The sequence below is a fragment of the Rousettus aegyptiacus genome, unplaced genomic scaffold, assembly GCF_014176215.1.
Source record: "Rousettus aegyptiacus isolate mRouAeg1 unplaced genomic scaffold, mRouAeg1.p scaffold_m13_p_7, whole genome shotgun sequence".
Taxonomy (NCBI): domain Eukaryota; kingdom Metazoa; phylum Chordata; class Mammalia; order Chiroptera; family Pteropodidae; genus Rousettus; species Rousettus aegyptiacus.
Window position 1 is genome coordinate 29449506 of NW_023416310.1, and position 22115 is coordinate 29471620.

Sequence of the window (22115 nt, forward strand, 5' to 3'; positions counted from 1 at the left end):
GGCTAGTGGATGCAGACTTTCTGTCTAGAGTGTCAGGGAGGCTAAATTATATTCCTAGTTCACACTTGGCTTTTAAGAATTTATTAAATTTTGAGTAGATTTTTTTTTTTTACCTTCTTTTGTGACTGCCATTTCTTCTATGCTCTGCCACAGGTAAAACAGTTCATATGTTCTATCTCTCCTCACAGGGTCCTGTCTCACTTTATAATTCATTTCTTTCCATTGCCTTGTAGCCTTAGCTCTCAGATAAGCTCACAAAAAAATTATGATTTTGCACATCATTTATTTTTTTCTTGTTAGGCTAGGAGTGATGTTCTCTTATGACTTTCTGTACCCTAAGGGGTAGCAGAAGTCTCCTATTCTTATTTGGAATAAATGTTAAAAGAGTATATCATTATATTTTTAGGTGACTAAAGGATTTTCTAGGATAGTGCTGTTCAATCTTGAATGTACCAGCTGATCACCTGGGGAGTCTTATTAAAATGTGGATTATGAATTCAACAAACCCAAGATGGAGACTAAGGCTCTCATTTCTAACAGGTTCCCAGGTGATCCTGATGCCATGGACACACCCTGACTAGCAAGACTTCAGGACACATCATCATCTTATAGTTAACTTAGAGGAGGTTGTATTAGTTATCTATTACTATGTAACAAACTGTTATGTTACACGTTCTGTGCTATACATGGAGTATTTACTAAGTTTGACTATGTACTGGGCCATTTAAAAAGCCTCAGTAATTTCAAAGGAGCAATCTCTGTTTAGTCAGCTCCAAGATGCCCCCCAAATAAGTTCTGCCTTTCATATTCATGTCTTTGTAGAGTCCTCTCCAATGCTGACTTGTGTAACAAAGATTTTGTGGAAATGATGGAGCATACCTTTTGAAGCTAGGTCATAAAAACATAGATTCCATCTTGAACCCTTACATAACTTGTTATATTGGAAGCCAGCTGTTATATCCTAAAGACACTTAAGTAGCCCTATGGAGAGGCCCATGTTGTAAGGAAATGAGGCATCCTTCTGATAACCATGTGAATGAGCCATCTTAGAAGCAGATTTCCCCCGACCCCAGTCAAACTTTCCTTTCAGATGACTGATAATGTTGGAAATATTAGATAGGTCCTTTCCAACGTGCATCATTAGATTTTATTTTTTAATTATGTCATTAATTATTTTCTAGTGTATGTTTACACATAATGGGAAATAAAAGATGAACTGTCTACTAAGTATTTAGAAATATGGTACATAAATAGTAATGATATTGTGGGATGAAAGCTCTAAATGTGGATGGAATTCAGCATTGATTCTAGGAAAAGAATCTAGGAAAAGACGGGTATAATGGAAGCCAAGAAGGGCAATTTTAAGTTTGAATGAGCAATAATGTCAAATGTTGCAGAAAACTTGAAAATGATTGGCTAAGATGAAGTCATTGAGACATATAGCAGCCAAAATATTAGGATGCAAAATATATAAGCAGTGGTGTGCTGGTAAATGTTAAATAATTGAGTGGGGATGGAGATGTCCCTTTGCAGATTTCCAAGTTATAAACTTTTCCATCATGGCCAGTTTCAAGCTACCAACCTTAAATGTGAAGTTGATGAGATGTTTACAATCAGCATAGCACTGTGTATTAAGGAACTCATATAATTCAATAAGAAAAAGAAAACCTTATACAGCCATGCCAACCCAAACATGCCCGATCTCATCTTATCTCAGAAGCTAAGCGGGGTTGGGCCTGGTTAGTACTTGGATGGGAGACCACCTAGGAATACCAGGTGCTGTAGGAGTTTAAAAAAAAAAAAAAACTAATAGAAAAATGGACAAGAATATGAACAGTTCACAGAAGAGGAAATATAGATGGCCAATAAACATATGTAAAGATGTTTATTCTTATTAGTAATCTGGGACATACAAATTAAAAAAACAAAAGATCAGTTTTTACCTATTAGAATGTAAAAATTCAATGTTTGATAATATCAAATTAGGTGAGGAAATGGAGAAATAAATCAATATCAATAATTTAACACTTAATTACAAAGGCGTGTAAATTAGTATTACCATTCTTGAGGGCAACTTGGCAGAAGTTAGCATTAGGAATGTACACTTTTTTTATCTAAAGGACCAGATTCTGATTGCTTCCCTAGAGTAACTTTCATACTTTCGTGCAAGGAGATGTATATAAGAATATTCACTGTGATATTGTTTGTATTAAAAGTTGTAGAACAACATGTCCAATATGGTAGGATTTGTAGTAGTGATCAAAAGAGACTTGTTCTTGTCCATAATTTTTAAATGTGTATGTTATTCCTGAGTGTTTTTGAATGCTCAGAGAAAAAAAGAAATTAAGGAAGTGAGAGCTAGCAAATGGGAAAGCATAGAGTCTAGAGCATAAATTCTAGGAAGAGTGTGGTAAAAAGAAAAATCATGTTACAAGATAAAAAAGAATACGAGGATAAATATAGAAATTGTTATATATTGGAACAAAAATTAAGCTATCACCACAAGTCAGGGTGGGAGGGAAGGTCATTGTCTTCACAAATACCAATTGACCATTTTGCTTAAATATCTGAATTTTGAACAGAAAGTGACACACATTCAAGTAGGATTGGGAATGTTTATGGATATTTTTAATTTTATGAAATACTTCTTGAATCAAAGCCCCAAAATGACAGTATTTCTCTACCAGTCTGCAGAAGCCAAGGAGGTTGTACTAACTTCCATTAAATGTTGGAAATGAATTTGGCAACCTTGACAGCACTTTTCTGATGCATAGCTGTTATGCAGAGATGATAATCTCAAGAAGAAGGCAAAATGACAAGATCTGGCTCGAATTACAAAGTGGTAATGATACCAAATCAGCTGATATAGCTTCTGTTTAGATTTTCCCCTATTACCCATACCATAGTTACTACTCTCAAAAGACAGGTCTAAAAATCAGTTTGTTATCTATCTGTCTCAGGATTTTAAAGTCACAAAAGTTAGACATGGTGTGTTTTTTTGGTTTTGTTTTTGTTTTAATGTTTTAAATGGTAACGTTCAAGCCTTATATCTACTTTCTAAATTTTTATAAAGCCAAACTAAAACATTGTAACTGTGAGATTTTAGCTGGAAAACATGAAATTAGACATTTTACCTGACAATTTTAGTTTGTACATTTGTATGGTGATGACTTGTTTCAGTAGCTGAATCCCAGGAAAAAATGTCATGCCACTGTGAAAATTCATGCTATAAGCAAGAGTTATGAATAGTCTTTTTTATTTAGTTAATTCTTTTTAATTCATTGGTCCTAAAAACCACAGAAAAGGTAATCAAAGGGGGGAAACTATTAAAATATACAGAGCAAGTATGTAACATTTCAGGAGTAGTGAACGTTGCCTTTTCTCACAATCTATTCTTTACAACTTCCATTAAGATAAATCTTTGTAAAATTCAGTTCTTAGTATATTCTGCATGTCTTCAGAACCTTCAGTGGTTCTCTACCAAATAAGTCCAGAAGCCTTAGAGTTCCAAAATGCATAATAGTAAATGAAATAATGCACATTTCCTGTTTCCATTGCACAAAAGATTTACCTTGTTCTAAGCAAATTTAGTTTAAAACAATTCTTAACTTCTAAAGCTCTTTATTATTTGTTTTCTGTTATCTAAGCACAATAATAAGGAGGCAAAGTTTTTAGGTGAGAGTTAGTTAAAAGTAAGTTTCTTTTTGCTGTAGATTCTAAAACAGATTAGCAAAGGCATAGGTTTACCTCGTATTACTGATAGTTCATGACCAGACCCAAAGAAAGGAAGTACTGCCATGGTAACATAAACCAGACTGTTATTTGGAGACCTTATTCAAGATACTTAACTTCCCTGAACTGCAAGTTTTTAATACCAGTTCTTCTAATTTGTTGTTTCAAGGAAATAGCAATTCTACCACAATCAAAACAATTTGCAACTCTCACAATTTTTAAACCTGCAGAACAATGTTCTTTCATTATGCCATTCTGTTATAATAATTATGACATGATATTCAAAAATAAAAGAGCCTCAGTAATACACTAATATTACCTTGAAAAAGAGTTTGGGAAATGAAAGCACAATAGAATTTGAAAAGTAGCCTTGAACTATATAGTTTCTAGGAGTGTAATCTCAGGAATACCAAGATAGAACATGGCTAGAATTATTGAAATAATTATCTTAGTCAATATATGAATAATAAATCATGCATATCATTTCTTTGTGAAACAGACTGATATTGTGAGTACTAACATTTTAAAATTTTATTTCTCTATCATCAAAACACATTTATCATTGGGACCAAGTGACTAAATATTTATCTAATATAAGAAGTTTCATCATTTAATCTAAAAATACATTTGTAAAACTTGACTTCCTTTGGGGAAAAAGACAAAATTTCAAATACTCGTTTAGCATATGTGATATCTTGCCATTGAAGGCCAGGAAAAAGTTTCATCTGGTATATTGTATATTTCTTTCTATATTACAGTGTGATATGACATCCATGGTTTTTCTTTTCCTGTATATTTAAGTTGCTAGGACGTTAAAAACTGCCTAAAACTCAATCACCATGCTTTTCCTCAAACAAAGCTTTTTCCCTTTCAAATTTAGTTTATCCCTTGTTTTCCACTACCTAACTTTTGTCTTATTTTCAGAATTAATTGATTTTTGTTATTACTTGTTTTTTTAAACTCCCTCAACTCTTAGAAGTAAAGGAGTAGGAATATACAAATGCCAATTTCAGAACAACCACTTAATATTTATTTTGCAGCTCCATGTCACTCATATAAATTACCTTCTTTTTTAATTTTTAAATGCCTACAGCACCTGGTATTTCTAGGTGGTCTCCCATCCAAGTATTAACCAGGCCCAACTCTGCTTAGCTTCCGAGATCAGAGGAGATCATTGCATGTTCAGGGTGGCATGGCCATAGACTAAATTACCTTCTTTGAATCTCTTCACAACTCAGTCAAGTGGCCTGGTTTCTTATAGATAAATTATGAATAAGATGACTAACTCTTAGAGATTAAATGATTTGTCCAATATCACATAGCCAATCAATAAGCAGCTTTAAGGACCTCAGTTTTAAACCTGCAGAACAGGTTTGCGATAATAATTATGACATGATATTCAAAAATAAAAGAGGCTCAGTGATACACTAATATTACCTTGAAAAAGAATTTTGGAAATGGAAGCACTCTGAAATTCATCATGTTAAATCTTCAAAATCATAATAGTTTATATCATATAGGATTTTATACAGACAAAAAGCAGGGGAACAGAAAACACATAAATGTTATTGTTGTCTAAGTAAATTGTTAATTTACTTCTAAAGTAATTCAAATTTTAAGAAGTGGTTTTGAAATAGAAAAATTAGCAATTTGAATCTCACTAATGTCATTAATTAGTTCTGAGTTTCTGAGAAGTTTTGTCTGTCGTTGCAGGTGGGAGAGGGGACTGGTTATGCCTTATATTTAATTTTCAATATTTGTAGAGAAAAAATATCTAGTAGCCAACATTTATCTAATGCTTATATGTTTGGCAGTGTTTAAAGCTCAGTATGTGAATTAACTTACAATACAGTAATTCTTGAAGTTGGTGCTACTTTATATGTATATTTTGAGCATACTAATATACAGAGAGCATAGACATTTTTCTAAAGGTTAAACAGTTGTTAAGTGATAGAGCCAGGATTCCAAAGTAAGCCATCTGGCTCCAAGGCCTGTACTCTTAACCACTCTACAAATAGCTCCGGGGAAGTGGGGTAAGGTTACAGTTGGACTTCCGCCTTACATGGTTATGAAGTGTTGCGTGTAAACTGTGTGGATGTGGTACATTTGTAGGGATATGCTTGTAACTGGGCTTCTGTTCAGGATGTGCAGAGGTAGGGATGTTCAGCAAAGGAAATAGAAAAGGTTTATCCTGAAGGAAGTGTTAGCAGGTGATATGACAGTTCCTAAAATTCAGTTATTTTGTTTCACTAGCTCAATATGTGTATAAAATATTGATAGTTTTTTAGAATATTGTCTTGAATTTATTTATCAATTCCATTCTTTTTCTAATTCCTCGTTTATCAAGTTATCAATTTTCTTTTTATATAATCTTATGTAATATGTCTATATTATATAATATTATGTAATTTTCATTCTCCTTTTTTTCCCCCTAGATATGATAAAAGCTTATTTCAAATTATTTCAATTCTGGTTTAAGAATGAGAGTGTTTGAGGGTATGAATTTGCCTTTAAGTAGAGCTATGGACACATCAGTTTAGTTTTGATATCACAATGTTTCTTATACCCTTAATTTACTAGATAATTTATAATTGCAGTTTAGAAATCTTTTCAGTCCAGAAGTGTATAAATTTCCAAGTGGTAGGGAACTTTGTTGTTATTGGGATTGTTACCTTTTTTTCTTCTTGTACTAGAGTGTAAATTTATGATCTTTAAAATGGAATTTATTTTTCCTCATGGCATGATCATTGTTTGTAGTTTTTTCCCATTAATATTTGGGAATATATTCTACAAGAGTTAATTACATCAGTTTTTCTCGTAGGTAATCCATAGAACACTAACTCCTCAAATGTTGCCTGAGAGAAAGAAGTTCTATGTCAGATAACTTTGGGAAACCATATAAAGCAGGTTTAATTATAACAGCACTACTTAGATCCTTTAATCTGCTAACATGTAGTATGACCTAAGAAGGAAGGAGATAAAATATGCAGCATTTTAAAATCTATTCAAGGAAATTATCACATAGCTTGGCCTTTCCTCTACATGTTAGATAATATTAGTGTGATTCTTCAGGTATCTTGTCCACTTACCTTCCTGGTAAGCTGTTTCTTCATATTATTGGAATTGTAGATCAGGCATGCCCTTCTTCAGGCACTTCATATTTGTAATTTAGCAGGCACTTTTATCTATATGTTCCCTAGTTTCCAGTAATCATAAAAATTTCATTATTTTTCGATTCTGTTGATTATTTCAGTGGCATCCGGGCTATGTGCTCATCGCCATATTATCCAGAAGTTCCTCAAATGTTGTAACTTAACCATCTTGAGGGAAGGAGTGATGCTTCTCCCTCTTTATTTTTTACAGGAGTCTTTTCCATGCCTCACTCAGTTCCCATGCTTTTCATTAAATTGTTTGTATTTTAAATATAAACTTATTTTAAATGGGAACTTAAAACATTACTGTTAATACCATTATAAATAAAAATTATTTTTCGATGCCTCAGGTAGTATCATATTCTTTAACACTTTTTGGGAAATGATGCTGTATAGAAAGTTTAATTTTTCCTTTTTTTTGTAACAGTAATAATAATGGCTAACATTTATTGACATCTTAGTGTGTGGAGGAGCACCTTGTACTGTCCTCCATGCTGTTTGTTCACTGCACACCTTGGGGTTGTACCATTCTCACAGACTGTGATGTGAATGGGACTTCCTGGAGTTCTGCAGTCCTGTAGCCCTATGTGCCAGGCACTGTGCAGTATACTTTGTGTATACTTTAACAATCTTATGAGTATCTGTAGGTAGTTACTATCCTACCTTGCAAGTGAGAGAATAAGGGACCAGAGAGATAGAGGTTAGTTAACTTTTCTAAGGTCACGCTTCAGGTAAATGGCAGAGTTCGAGTTAAGAACCCAGGCAGTTTGCCTCCAGGGCTTTAAATCACAGTGATTACCTAGCAAGCTTACTCCAACCTTTGCATTGTATTCCAAAGGTACAATAGGGGGCTTTTTCCTTGTACACTTATTAAAAACATTCAGATACTAATGTGTATGTCTTAAAGTTCCAGGTTATTAATTCTTGTGTATTTTATTCTAGGTTAATGGAAAAGGTTCTTTATGGTGTGTTAATCCAGAATATAAACCCAACCTTATGCAGGCACTGCAGAAGCAACCTTCTTCCTCAGCATTAACATTTTACACCCCTCCTGCGTCTCCACAAAGGTACAGGATCTTCCATATAACTGTCAGGAGTGATTTATAAGATTTCCTTGTATGAGATGGAGAAACTTAAAAACGTTGTAGGGTTTTGGGGTTTTTTATTGTATAGAGAATTATTTATGGATAGGACATTAGCCTAAGGGATTTTTACATGTAATCTTAACTTTTGTTCTTAGGAAACAGGATATTGGATAGGTAAGAACATAAATTCTGGAAAATGTAGTCAATACTGAATATATTATAACTGAACTCTAAAGAAAGTTACCTGATTTCAGGTGCAAATGGTTAAATCATTTTATTTGCCTGCAATAATGTTGACCTAAAGATGTGAGATATTAAAAGTATATTTAATAATTTTAAAATAAGATTTTAACAGTTTGTCATTGTAACATTTTGTTTTGTTTTTGCTGATACATATAATTGTAATGTATTTCCTTGGCTTTTGCTTTCAAACTCAGTGACTCTTATTGGCCTTATGGCTTTGTCATTTTAAGTCACATCTGAAAATAATATGACCTCCTTAAATCTAATTTTGTTTCGTTTTTCTAAAGAGGCCTTCAGAATCTTTTTTAATTATGTACATTCATTTGAGTTAAAAATGCCACATTTTGCCACAAGATATTTTTAAAGGTAGTCTATAATGCTTAATTTTTTTTAATGTAAAGCTTTTTAATATAAAAATGAATGGAAATTTTTGAACATACACAAAAATACAAAGTTATAATGAACTCCTAGCTACAACAATTATCACCATTTCATATACTGGTTAATTTCTTAAAGTATTATAAATTTTAGAGGTGTGATGGTAGCTGAAATAGTAAAAAAATTAGTAAGGCTAAAGCTGAAATGTCATTAATATATATGTGTATATATATACTTTTGAGATTTTTAAGTAGATAGAACTTAATGAAGGATCATTATAATAAGAACTACTGAGTGGTTTATCCTTATGAATGAAATCTAGAAAAGAATTTATCAGTGTTTATATCCTTATTGTTTGAGAGTCGATATCTTCTTTATTAGTCAATGTTGGTGCTTATGTTCCAGTTAAATAATAATAATAATTTAGAAGCTAATGGTAAGCTCTGGGATGGTCACTTATGTGTTTTATTTAGCTATGCTCTGTTTTTATTAAGATTAAGTGGGAGAATTGGCGCAATTTTTTGTATACCATCAAAAGCATACTTTAATGTGCCTTTGATATGTTGCATTTTCATATTTATATTTTTTAGCTTTATCATATGTTTAGAGGTAAATAAAGATAATTTTGTGGTTTAAAAACAAGTAGATAAAACAATTGACAGCATAAACGTTATAATCTTTGACTTTAAAACATTACCTTAATACTTTTTTCATTTTTTGGCAAAATGACAGTTCCTTCTGACATGCCTTTGTGTAGTCCTTTCCTGTCAGTTAGTAAGTCTGAAGAAGAGAATGAGATACAGTGTACATAAAGACGTGACTAAGAAATAGACTTTTAATTTAGTTAGCAAAGCAGACTTCTTTTTATACTATCACAAACTCATAAAAACAAATAGTTTGTCTCAAAGGTGTTTTAATTTTTGGAATTAAAAAAAAATTTGTCTCTTTTCATGAATATAGAAAGTTCAGTTTGATAATAATATTTACCAATAAAATCAGGAACTTACCTGTTTTTTATCATTACCACGAAGTCCTCCTCAAGCATTTGGTTTAATAAACACTTTCATTTCTGTGGTAATACCTGTAGTGATATTATATCAAACTTAAGCATCCAATACAACACTAAGTAGCAACTATTGTGTATTGTCTATTGTTCCAGGCATTTTAAATGCATTATTCTTGTTTAATTAGCACAGCAACCCTATGTGGGAGGTTTAATTATTTCTATTTTACAGATTAATTATTTTGCCTAAGAATATCCAAATAGTTGTGATTTAATCTTAGCTTTTACGAGTTTTCTCCTTTGGCAGACTTTTCCTAAACTGAATAGTATTAGCAAAGAAAACAAGGTAAAATAGTTTGGGGGGAGGGGTTGTACAAATTAGCCATATTTGTGACTAAGCTCAATAAAAAGTGAAATTAAGATTTTTATAAGCACATTTGTCATATCTGTTTTTCAGTGGCTCTTTATCACCTCACTACTTCAGTTCTGTACTCACACAGAACCAGGTGCGAACCCTCAAAGGTATGTATAAGATCAGTATTTCAATCATAAAAATCCTAAAAAATTAGGATTAAAAAACTTTTCTAATTATAAAGTAATCACATCTTTATTGCAGAAAATTTGGAATGTAAAAACACATAAAAGAAAAACTGAAACTTACCCTTTACTGTTAACCTTTTGATATAATTGCTTTAGTCCTTTTTATGGCTTATACATGAGTAGATTAAGTTTGCATGCATGCAGACACACACATATGCTTTTTCTCCAAATACTGAGTTCATACTGTATATACTGTTTTATATTCCATTTTTTATTTCCTCAATGTGTATTCTCCCTTGAAAACAGGAAAATATTCATCAGTAATATTGAGTTATCTTTTCAGATACATCTTAGGCTAGAATAAGAGGTTGGCAAACTATGGTCCATAGGCCATATCGGGCCTGCCATCTGTTTTTATATGGCCTGTAAATTAGGGATGGTTTTACATTTGTGAATGGTTGAAAAAAATAAAAATAATATTTCAAGGCTTGTGAAAACTTGCTACAAGAGCAGAGTTAAGTAGTTGCAACAGAGACCTCTGTATTGTATCCTTGATTTTACCTCTCGGCCCACAAAACCTAAAATATTTACTTACTGACCCTTTACAGAAGTTTGCTAACCCCTGTATTAGAATGTAGTTCAGAATATTTCTTTTATTGTTTATTTAAGTGTAAATAACTTTAAGAAGACAATAAGTTAACTTTTAAAATTTTGTAGACTTCTTTTTGAAAGTATTTCAAAATTCTGAATTAGAATTTTTTTCTCCTACTCATAATTAATAGTATAGATTAGTAATGTATTTACATAAAGCTTTCTAGCATTGTTGCTTTGGCATCTAGAGACATTTCTATAACCTTTAAAAATAGAAATGCTCAGAACAAAAACCTTTCTGTGTATCAGAGACATTTTGGCTCTTTGGAACTACCCTAAGCTGAGCATAGGAAGCAGTGTAATGATGGTCTGTAACAATAAGGGAAGGAAGAATGTGAAAAAGCTTAAGAGAACTCTACAAAGAAGTTAAGTGGTTATGGAGTCTGCTTCACACATGTTCTGTCTTAACTATAACGTAAGGTATCCATTTTCTTCATACCTAATGGGTAAATGTGGTTTCTCTTTACATTTAGGTATTGCTGAAATTTTCTTTATCTTTTTATTACCTCATTAATTTGTTATCCTTAGTCTTTCAAGCTTGGTTCATGCACACATTTTGAGAATGTTTTCTTTGTGAATTTTGGGGTTTATTTAGAATCTTGTCTTGTTCTTGTTCTATTTCATCTAAGTTCTGCTTCTTTTGGGGAGCAGACACTTTCACAAGTTTCTCCTGGTTTCAGTCACAATTTTTCATAACTAGAGTGTAGGTACTTCTCTTTCGTCTAATGACTTATACATATTATGCATCATGTCCCCAGTACTGCTAATACCTTCCCTCCATCTCCATATTCATGATTCTTGGATGCTCCATCTCTATACTCATAATTCCCCTAGTAATAATTAACTTAGTGGTGAAAGTAGTTGGTGTTCTGGGTTAAAACAAATGCAGTTCTGACTTGGAGTGGAATACAAAATTCTCATGGGTTTTAAGCGAAAATCATAAGACTTAAGGAAATTTATATTTAAATCAGGTTGCATTAGGGCATATTCATAGACTTTCAAGGAAATTTGCTTTTTCTTCTCTCTTGATATTACTTCTAGGGAAAAGTTTGAAAAAATACAACACTACAAATAATTGTTAAGTTCCTCCGTGGTGCCAGGCACTATAGTAGGTGCTTTGGGATATGCAGAAATGAAAGACCGAGGCTCTGATCTCAGAAAATATATAGTTTATTTGAAGAAGTTTGGCCAGAATTATGCAGAGTACACTGGGTGGACATGGGAGGGTGGGGGGAGAGGATAGGAGTGGCAAATTAAGCTTAGAGATAAGTCAAGAAAGGCCTTTTAGAGAAGAAAGTGTGATGGTTGAGCTGGGCCTCAAAAGGTGGAAGGGTACTTAACCTTGGGTAGAGGTTTGATGGAAGATAGTTGCTAGGAACCACAAGTGGGTGATAATTAGGTGTTCTTGATTACTGAATGGTATGGGTCCTTTCTCTAAAGAATATTTTAATAAAGTTGTACTTTTCATCAGCGTTAATTGGCAAGACATCGTGGGAAGCATACTTAAAAATGTTCTAAACCAAGCAAATCCGAGGTAGATGAAATCCTTTTGCAAAGAAGTTTTTGGTTCCACAAAGTTAATTCCATGGGGAGAGTCTAAATTAATTAAGCTATAATCTGTTTTCTACAAACTAAATGTGTTTAAGGAATACTGTCATTCTACTATTATAGAAACAGTACCTTATTTTGTCATCACTCTAAATGTTTGGAAACTAAGATAACATTGTGTTCACGCAGCTTTCTTATATTGTCAGGATAAGCCTCTTATCTGTTTTCTGTAGTTTTCAGAAATATGACTCCTTGAATTGTAGTGGAAGTTTACTACAAGTTAAAGATATACTAAACTTTTTAATAAGGTTTTATAGATGCTTCATTTAAAAGATTTTAAATTTTCCGAACTGTTTCTTTATTATGATGCATTTCAGTGGTAGAGTCTCTCTCACCACCACCACCTCCTTGCGTGTGTGTGTGTAATTGGAAATAAAGATGTTTTTCTATTAAAAGAAAAATTTTATTTTATGGAACAGCAATTTCTCTTAGTGCTTTTGTATACTGTCATGCAAGTTGTGCCCTACACAAGGACACCTGGCTGAGACAATGATTGGGGTCTGAAACCCAGCCCACACTTCAGTTTTCAAGCTGTGTGCCTTGATACAGGGAAGCATTCACCTGGAGACAGAGTTGCCTTTTTTCCAATTCACACAGAGATACAATATGGGCTAGCGGCTGTACCTTTTTCTCTTCAAAGAGACATTAGGATACTAAACTCTATCAAATTGTTGTCAGGTCTCATTGTAAAAGACAGAAATTATAGAAGTCTTTGTTTTACTAGCCTCTTGGCTGTGATATGTGTGAATCATTGATTCAAATTCTTTTTACTTGCTGTTTTTTCCGCCTGAAATGCTTTCCCTTCAGATATTCACATGGCTTCATTCTCTGACCATCCTGAGGTCTTTGCTTAACTATTATCCTCTCCTTGAGGCCTTCCCTAACCTCTGTATTTAAAATTGAAACCACTTTTTCCAATACTCTCAATCTCCCTTCTTAATTTTTCTTCCTAGTGTTTATCACTATCTTATGTAATGTGTTTTAATTATTTCTTTGAGTTTTGAGAGGTTGGGGATTTTCCTGTCTGTTTTCTGCTGTGTTACACAACCTGGAATGATGTCAGGCTCATAACAGGACACTCAGTTTATTGAATGAATAACAGACTGAAGGCCTGAGTTCTAGAGGTAGACTATTGAGGTTCAAATCCTACCTCCGTCATTCCTAGACACCTTTCTGTGTCTGTTTTCTCATCTTTAAGATAGGAATACTAGTAGTACCCATATCATAAAGTTGCAAGGATTAGATGAGTTAAAAATACTTAAAACATGCCAAGATTATTGAAAGTACTCAGTATTTGTAATTTGATAGTGATCAGCTTAATCTAAGGAAAGAAGGGCAAAGATGTAATATATTTATTCTTTATGCATTAATTAAGAACCTACTATTGTCCCAGCTATCACGGATGATAAAGACATGGTTTCTATCCTAAGAAGCTGACTGACAGTCTAATTGGAAAGATGATCATGTAGAGGCACTGTTTTATGAGGTGACATTTTAAGGGAAAAGACCTCTAACATTATGTGCTCCCTCATAGCAACCATCTCTTATTTACTCAGTCTTGTGTATTAAAGTTAATAACAAATATTTCCTGCCTTTACAAAGTTTACAGTCAAGTTAGAGGAAAAAAACAAGTTAATATCTTCACAGCTTTATTATCTAAAATAACATTATAATTAAATATTGCAAGTAAAAAGGAAAACTTTAGGGTAGTAAAAATTTTTCAGCTTTGAGATAGAAATGGGAAGTGTTATATTCATGTCTTATTTTAAACTTATCCTTTATAATCTAAAATTTTAAAATATTTTTTAACTTTTCCTTCACATTTTGGATTATACCATTTTACTTTTATTCAATGACAATTATTCGGACTAATAGAGCACCATGTTGGAGAGGAACTTTCAGTATAAAAGTAGATACAAGAGCATAAAGGTCCTATCTGGAGAAGAACGTACTGCCTTTACCAGTCTTTTAAAGCCCATTTTTCTTATGGACCATCCATAATTATGTTTGATCTCTTGAGTAATATATAAATCTGTAGTACTTATAGGCTCATATAAAATTATAATGAAAGATGTTAGTACTAATATTTTTGTGCCAGCAATAATTATTCATTTAGCTTTTGTAGACTCACATGATCTAGACTGACCAATTACATATATGTTTTATCTCCCTCCCGTAACTAGCATGTAATTAATGCGGTACTTTCTAATTGCAGATAGATATAGGTAAAAATATTTTTTAAATGCTAAAAAGGTAAAAATGCTAAAAAAGTAATAATGCCTTAATTTTTGTTTGTTTAAGGGCAAAACTTATTGAAATGCAGTTCATACTTTTATTCTCATTGTGAATAATTAAAGAGAACTTTTATTATCTCTAGTACCTCTTGATCCTCCTTTATATAGTTCTATTCACAAAACTGTTCATAATTTTAAGTGAACAAATACAGATTGCAAAATAATGTGTGCCTCATTTTGTTTAATATACTTTTTCTTTGCAAAACCTTGTGATAAAAAACAGTAATATTGTCACTCTTGTCCTTTTTCAGAATCTGATATTGATGCTGCCACTGCAATGATGCTTTTAAATACTTCTATAGAACAAGGAATTCTAGAATGTAAGTAATCATGCTTTTCTTTCCAAAATACATTTTCGTGACTGCCTTTTCAAATGTAATTTAGAATGAAAGATATTTAAATGTTACAGTAAGATTATTCTTTCAGGCTAAACTGTGTTGTCATCTGAATAACTTAGTTTCTTTTTTATTATATATCCATTAATTTAGTGAGCAATGGAGAAATTGAGGTTAATGCTATGATAGATCATGTTACATTGACCAAGAAATGAAGAAATAAATAGCATATTTAGAAATTAACTTTGAAGATTTAAAAATAAAAATGAAAGCTATAAGGAAGAAAATATAAGAAAGTATAATCTTGGAATAGGAAAAACCTTTAAAATACAAACTGCAAAATTCATGAAAGAAGTAATGGGTAAATTAAACACCAAAATTTTTAGTATTCACTTGAAACTAATTTAAATAAATAAATTTATTTAAAAATTTTTAGCATTCTGACAACAAAAGTTATCTTTAAGAAAAGTAACATAAGCAAACCCTGGCAGAACACCTTTTTTTATTATATAAAACAAAGGATTAATTTTGAGTATATGTATTTGTAAGTAAGACATAAGAAACAAGTTCAGCAAAAAAGCCAGCAAGATATGAATAGGTGGGTCTTAGAGGAGGAAAAACATGTAGACAACACACATTTGAAAGGATATGCAACCTTTCTAGAAATTGAAAAAATACAATATGAAACAGTATTGAGATATACCTTTTTTGTCCATGAGGTATGAAAAATTAAATGATTGACAACATTAGGTGTTAAGTATGGGACCTGGGTATTGTCGTACACCGCAGGATATAAATAGGTGCAACCATTTTGGAGAGCAATTTGTAAATACCAACTACAATTTTAAATGTGTATATCTTTTTACTTAATAATCCTATTTCTTGGTATTTCTCCTAGAAAAATATTTGCATATGTGTGAGAAAAGGCATCTAGAAGGATTTTTCACTGCAGCGTCATTTGTAGTGGTGACAAACTGGGAACAACCTAAATATCAACAAGGAAATGGTTAGCAAACCATTGTAGTGACACATTAAGTGTAGAAATACATTTATATTGAAACATTCTGTGTAAACAGCTCAAAATAATTCTGTTTTCCATGGAAAGGTCAAGACATCATTAAGTGGTCTGAAATGTTTCAGATTAAAAAAAATATATTTGAAATTAATACCTACAGAATGATATGCTCTGCGTAAAAAAATACATAAAGGAAGTACAAAACATTACTAATCTGTAGCACTTACTCTTCAGGAATGATATAGTAGTTTTAAATGGCTTGTTTTTGCAATCAAATACATCTGACCTATTGGTGGAAGTTTTATTTTTCACAGGTGAGAAGCCTCTTCCTCTTAAAACAGCAATGCAGAAAAAGAGGAGTTATGGCAATGCATTTAATCATCCCAGTGCTATGCGATTACAAGAGAGTGATTCTTTAGCCACCAGCATTGATCCAAAAGAAGACCACAATTACAGTGCAAGTAGCATGGCAGCACAGCGTTGTGCGTCCAGGTCTAGTATGTCTTCCCTGTCCTCAGTGGATGAGGTATATGAATTTATCCCAAAGAGTAGCCACGTGGGAAGTGATGGCAGCGAAGGATTTCACAGTGAAGAAGATACAGACGTTGACTACGAAGATGATCCTCTTGGAGACAGTAGTTTTGCATCACGGGCTTGTGCAGATACCTCTGAAAAAGGGCAGTCAGGCAAAAAGATGCGAAAACAGCCATGTCAAGAAATTGATGAGGAGCTCAAAGAGGCAGCTGGATCTCTGCTCCACCTTGCTGGAATTCGTACATGTTTGGGTTCCCTAATAAGTACTGCAAAGACACAAAATCAAAAGCTGAGGAAAAAATAGAAATACCTATTAGTGTGAAATTATTTTAAAGTGTGGCAATACAGTTCTACATAATTCTGTACAAGGGATACTAAAGCCATATGGACTTCCTTTGTTTTAGGGTGGGGGAGGGATGTTAATTACTTGTTTATTTTAAAATATTTTGTTTCTTTTTTAAATTTTTATTAAGTAATTGCTGTTAGGATCATGCCCAACCTAAATACGATGTGAAGTCCTAAAGGCATAATTTTTGTGATAGGTGTCTCCAAGATTTAGAAATTTTTATGTAAGAAAATCCCTAGTCTCTATCTTAAACTTTTAGGAAAATTCTTTTATTCTATTAATATGTCAAAATATATCTATTTTCTTTTTCAATCTGAAATTAACTACTGATCCAGCTACAAATTTTGCTCATGTCTTTCTCATATACTCCTCTCCTGACACATGCAATCTACTAGGATGAGATTTGAAATTTTTTCGTTTTTAATTTTTTTGTTGAAATATGACAAAGCTGAATATAAATTGTAAAACATCTTTGATGTCTCACAAATTTCTTTTGGTTACATAGGTAGTACAGCACAGATTTCTAAGATTTAGAAAAGGCAATTTTGTGGTGTAATTTCATCCAAGAGGACTCCAATTCCTATTAAATATTATCTTTGAAAGTTTTTTACTTCCCATATATTGCACAGCATTTACTGGGGCCTTTTATTCTTTCCCAGAGTGCTTTGCAACCACTGTTTAAATATTAGCCACTAGCTGTCTTTGAATTCAAACTATCCAACGAGAGGATATAACCATAGAGTGCATTATGGAGTTTTGACACACTTTTGCAATGAGCATCTTTCATTTGCTTAAGTGTTTTACATTCTGAGACTCTTGTAGTAGGAATGGAGTGTAATCTAAAGTAAACCTTTTGAATACTTATGTTGTCATGAGTAAAGGTGGATTATTTAGGAAAAAAGTTCTTTCCAAGCTTTGTATGAATTAAATTTGTATGTATACGCAATTAAATTTAAAAGGATGTTACAAAATTAGGGACCATATACCTTTATGCATTTCAAAATTTATATAAAATTAAATCTTACATAATTCACTCTTTTAGGGTGTCATTGTAATACCTATTATGTGCTATTAACCCATGCTAAAAGATTTTATATCACAGTTCCAAACGTGATTGACTAAGGCATTTAATTATTTACACAAACCTACCTGCGTGTATGAGACATTTTTTCATATCATTTGTATAGTTCAACTATATTATTCAAAAGGAATACAGGATACTAATTAAAATTAAATTTATTTATTATATTTTTTTTACAATGGCAGAAGCAACTTTTTGTAAGTTCAGTCTTATGCTATGTTCTGTTTCAGAGACAATGACCTTGTTTTCATTTTCTGATAATTTCATATATGTATACATACATACACACATAGGCTCATGATTTCGATTTGTTACTTTTAGCTATTTCTATGACTATAAAGCATTTACTTGGATTTTCTTAAGGAGACAAATATTTTAATTTCTAAATTTGATTAGGGCAAAACTGTCAAATGAGAAGCATAATGAAAACTTTTTCAATTGGCAAGACTTTAAGCCAGGGATAACAGTAATATTATCTGTCCTATTTCTATGTTAATTGTAATTGAACCTGGTTAGCCACACTAATAGAATTGGTGCTATCAAAATTTGGTAATTTTAAAATTTGTCGATAATGAAAAATAGTCCTTAAGTATGCAAGATGAGGCATTTGGATTTTTTTTTTTTTCTGTATGTCACATCTACCACAGAAAGTGGCCAACCCAAGTTTGACACCTTTTATTGTAGACAATAAATATAACACCAAAAATTGCTTTACCACAGTATAAAATAGTACACAGATTTTTATAAAAATCATTTTAGTAACAGTATTTTTAAGCTATTTACGAGGGTCCTCTGGATAGAACTTAGTAGTAGTGTTTCAATGATCTGGTTCCAGTTTATTTTGTTCTGCTGAAATTCTGTACTGCAAATGTTCTCTCTGGTTCTTGTCCATTAGATCATTATTCTTTGTAAGGAAAAGAAGATGATCTAAGATAAGGAGTTGTCTCCAATTCTAATAGGGATCTTCAAAGTTATTTTGTCTTAATATAAATAACAAGAGTTCTTTAAACTTGATTTTCTCTTCCTCTTCATGTACTCCTCCCACAAACTTAAAAGTTTAGGTTATATTCATCACTGGCAAGGGCAATAAAAACTTTTGCACTAAAAGCTAACAGGAAGAAGTTACACATATTTTACACTTAATTCTTGTACAGAATTCTGTGCCTCACTTTCCGTTTACTGATTTACCAACACAGCTATTTTCAAGGGGAGGCATCTTTTTAATTATGGCTCCCCATATTAATACCATAGTCATTATGATACCATTTCTCAGGTGTATTGAGATAAAAACATGGCTAATAACCACCCAATTAAGGAAAGTCATTTCAAGTCCTAAGGACTGGAAATTGTGTTTCCAATAATATATTACTAACAAATTTTACTGTAATAAAAACAAGTTGGCAATCCTGGGGAAGTTATATATTTTCCAACATATTTTAAAACTGTGATTTAAGCAAACCTATAATTTGCCTTATATCGACATAAATTGTTACAACCAATTCCAATTTATAAATAGATCCCTAGTAAAAGTTTTGCCCCAAAAAATCTTCATCTTTCACATCCCAAATAGAATCAGTGTTTCCTGAATACTATATATATTTTTGAAATATATTTGTGCAATATAGTACTAAATTAGTTAATATTTTATTTTACTCTTCAAATTCAGAGAAAGAAAATATACTCGTATTCATGCAAAAGCTAATTATTGGTGGATCACCTCCTTTATTTCCACCTTTGAGCCTTTCCTGTTCTCCTTGCCAGCATGACTTCTCTTAGAATTCTTTGTATATAGTAAAGTTTAGAATATATATTTTTTTTCTTTTGCTACTTCCTGAGGCATTATGTAAAAAAAAGGTTGATCAGTTAAATCTATGTTTTAGTGTGAATTCAAAACTAGAGAAAGTGTTAAAGAGGGAATGTGTGTGTCTTGGTAGACCAGGAGGCCTTTCCCAGCAATTTAAGCAACAGATGTGAATGCTTCACAAAGCTATAAGACTATTGTCTTAAATACTACAGTAACTCAGCTACCTTTTGTGAAGACCATAGCATTTAAATAAGAAACTTTGAGGCTTTCTGGTTTACTTATATTTTTTAGTTTTTGTTGGTTTGAAATGTGTAAGCTTTGATTTAAACAAAGTTTACTTCATTATGTTAATGATGGTAGTCAGAATATTTATTGAAAAACAAAGTAGAGTATTTTAATGCATACCTGCCTTTATTTTCTTAAAGCATATTTTTTGCATCTAACTGCCAGTGCCATTGTCAAAATTTGGTTTTAAATTGTTGTACGTTTCTTTATTAAACTAAGTGCTTAAGTTTAAAGTATGATGTTGCCATCATAATAATGTATAAAAATGTATAATTGCCAATTCATTGTAACTATTATTTATTTTTAACGAAAGTGTAAGAATGCTGTTCAATTCAAGAAATTTGAATTAAACTGTTTCTTTATCCTCTTTTCTAATGTAGCATAAAATTTTCCCCCGAGTTTGAGTTTTAACTGCCAGTAGATGAACAGTCCAAGTGAACCACTTCTCAATTGCCAGTCATTGCTCATATTAAAAACAACTTAACAAATGTTTAGTTTTTGTATCTAATCTCTGATTATTAAAGTGTTTATAAAGTTTATTTTTACCAAAGAGATGCAATTCATTATGATAAAGTATTGCAGAATAAAGCTTGTTTTATAACATTTTTGTGCTTTCTCTGTTCTTTGGGAGTGGATAGTGTAGACATGGGTGACTCATATTCCTATACACACATACACTTTCCATTTTAATGTTATCAAATTGGAGATATACAAATGAAAAATGAAGTTTCAATTTCAGAATTTTTTAAAGTACTTTTTTTTGAAGTAGTATTTTTCCTGATTTTTACAGGCCATCTTATTGAAAGCTAAAGTAATGTTAGTTAAATTATTCTCTTCCTAAAGTTGAACTTCTTTTCTAATTCACATACATATATGAGATATTTTAAAATATAAGACAAGTCGAGAATATGAAAAAATAAGATTATTTTTAAGTACCAGTAATACTATATATTTAAAAATTGAGTCATCCATTGTAAAATGGAATAATCTACCACCACAATCTTGATTTTAACCGCCCCCCCCCCATTTACCTTTGAAGTTCTGAGCTGGTAATTTAAATGATAGTATCTACATACAGTTGTTTATTTAAAATGAGTCAAATGAGACAGCCATCTTGATTTTAAACTACCGCCATTCTAAGCCCTCCTTCCAAGGCATTCCTTTGAAATACAGTCATTAAAAAATAAGAGCCAATTGGAAGTCATGGAAGTCAAGAGAGTTTTATTCTCACTATTGTATTCACCATTTTCTAGTTCATAATAATTCTGAAGGGGAAAGATGCACCATTTTTTTTAAAAAATAACTTATTAAAATAGGATTAAAAACACATTTAGTCTTTTCCTCAAGAATTCTAGAACATACTAATTTGATAGTTTTTTAAAAAATGAAATAAAGCAAAAAATGTACAAAAATTTAGATGTGTTGAAAAGCTTTAAGAATGAAAACAATTACTAATCTGAAAAGTAACAGTATTATTATCCTCTGAATTTTTAAATATAGAAATGTTTAGAAGCTGTCAATTTAAATAGCTATGTGCTTCACAGAGAATATAAATAACTAACTATAAGAGGATAATCTGTGTTCCAGAGATTGTTTACAAATATGTTGTTGAAAAGATAGGAGCATTGTTCATTGAACTTAAAGGCAAGTTATAAAGCCTTATTTATCTCACAACGTACTAGATAAATAACAACCCCTCCTTAACTGAAAGTGATTCTTAGACAAAATTTTTCTGTAAGTGGATTTACTTCCATTACAGATTTTCCTCAACCCTGAGATTTTTGTTCAAGTAAATACTTACGAAGCATTCTTGTTTGGAAAATTTAATAAAAGAGGAAACTAGAAGTTGGACTGAAGAGAGAGATAATAGAAAATATTAACTTAGGGGAAATTTAAGAACATGAAGCAAAATTACTGTCTACTGATTGAGAATTCTGAGTAGAGACTGCGACCAGATTGAAATACTTTGTTATGTAACTAAATTCATATGATAATATTCTATATCAGGAGAGGAACTGAGAAAAGTTCC

The 22115-nt window shown here is 31.9% G+C and overlaps 1 protein-coding gene and 2 pseudogenes across 11 annotated transcripts in view; 2 read left to right on the forward strand and 1 right to left on the reverse strand.

The window, feature by feature from the left end:
- The window catches only part of FOXN2 (forkhead box N2), a 54780-nt gene extending 34091 nt beyond the window's left edge, over nt 1-20689 (forward strand). For 9 of the 11 annotated variants that reach the window (XM_016142167.2, XM_016142172.2, XM_016142169.2 and 6 more), the window contains 4 exons: nt 7827-7951; nt 10051-10115; nt 14938-15006; nt 16336-20689. In XM_016142167.2, the coding sequence (XP_015997653.2) occupies nt 7827-7951; nt 10051-10115; nt 14938-15006; nt 16336-16874 (798 nt within the window). In that variant the 3' untranslated portion in view covers nt 16875-20689. The remainder of the gene's footprint in view (nt 1-7826; nt 7952-10050; nt 10116-14937; nt 15007-16335) is intronic. The other 2 variants (XM_016142176.2, XM_016142175.2) reach the window with 1 other exon arrangement.
- On the forward strand, nt 1670-1788 carry LOC118606046 (annotated as a pseudogene).
- LOC118606217 lies at nt 4817-4936 on the reverse strand (annotated as a pseudogene).
- Nucleotides 20690-22115: the final 1426 nt, after the last annotated feature.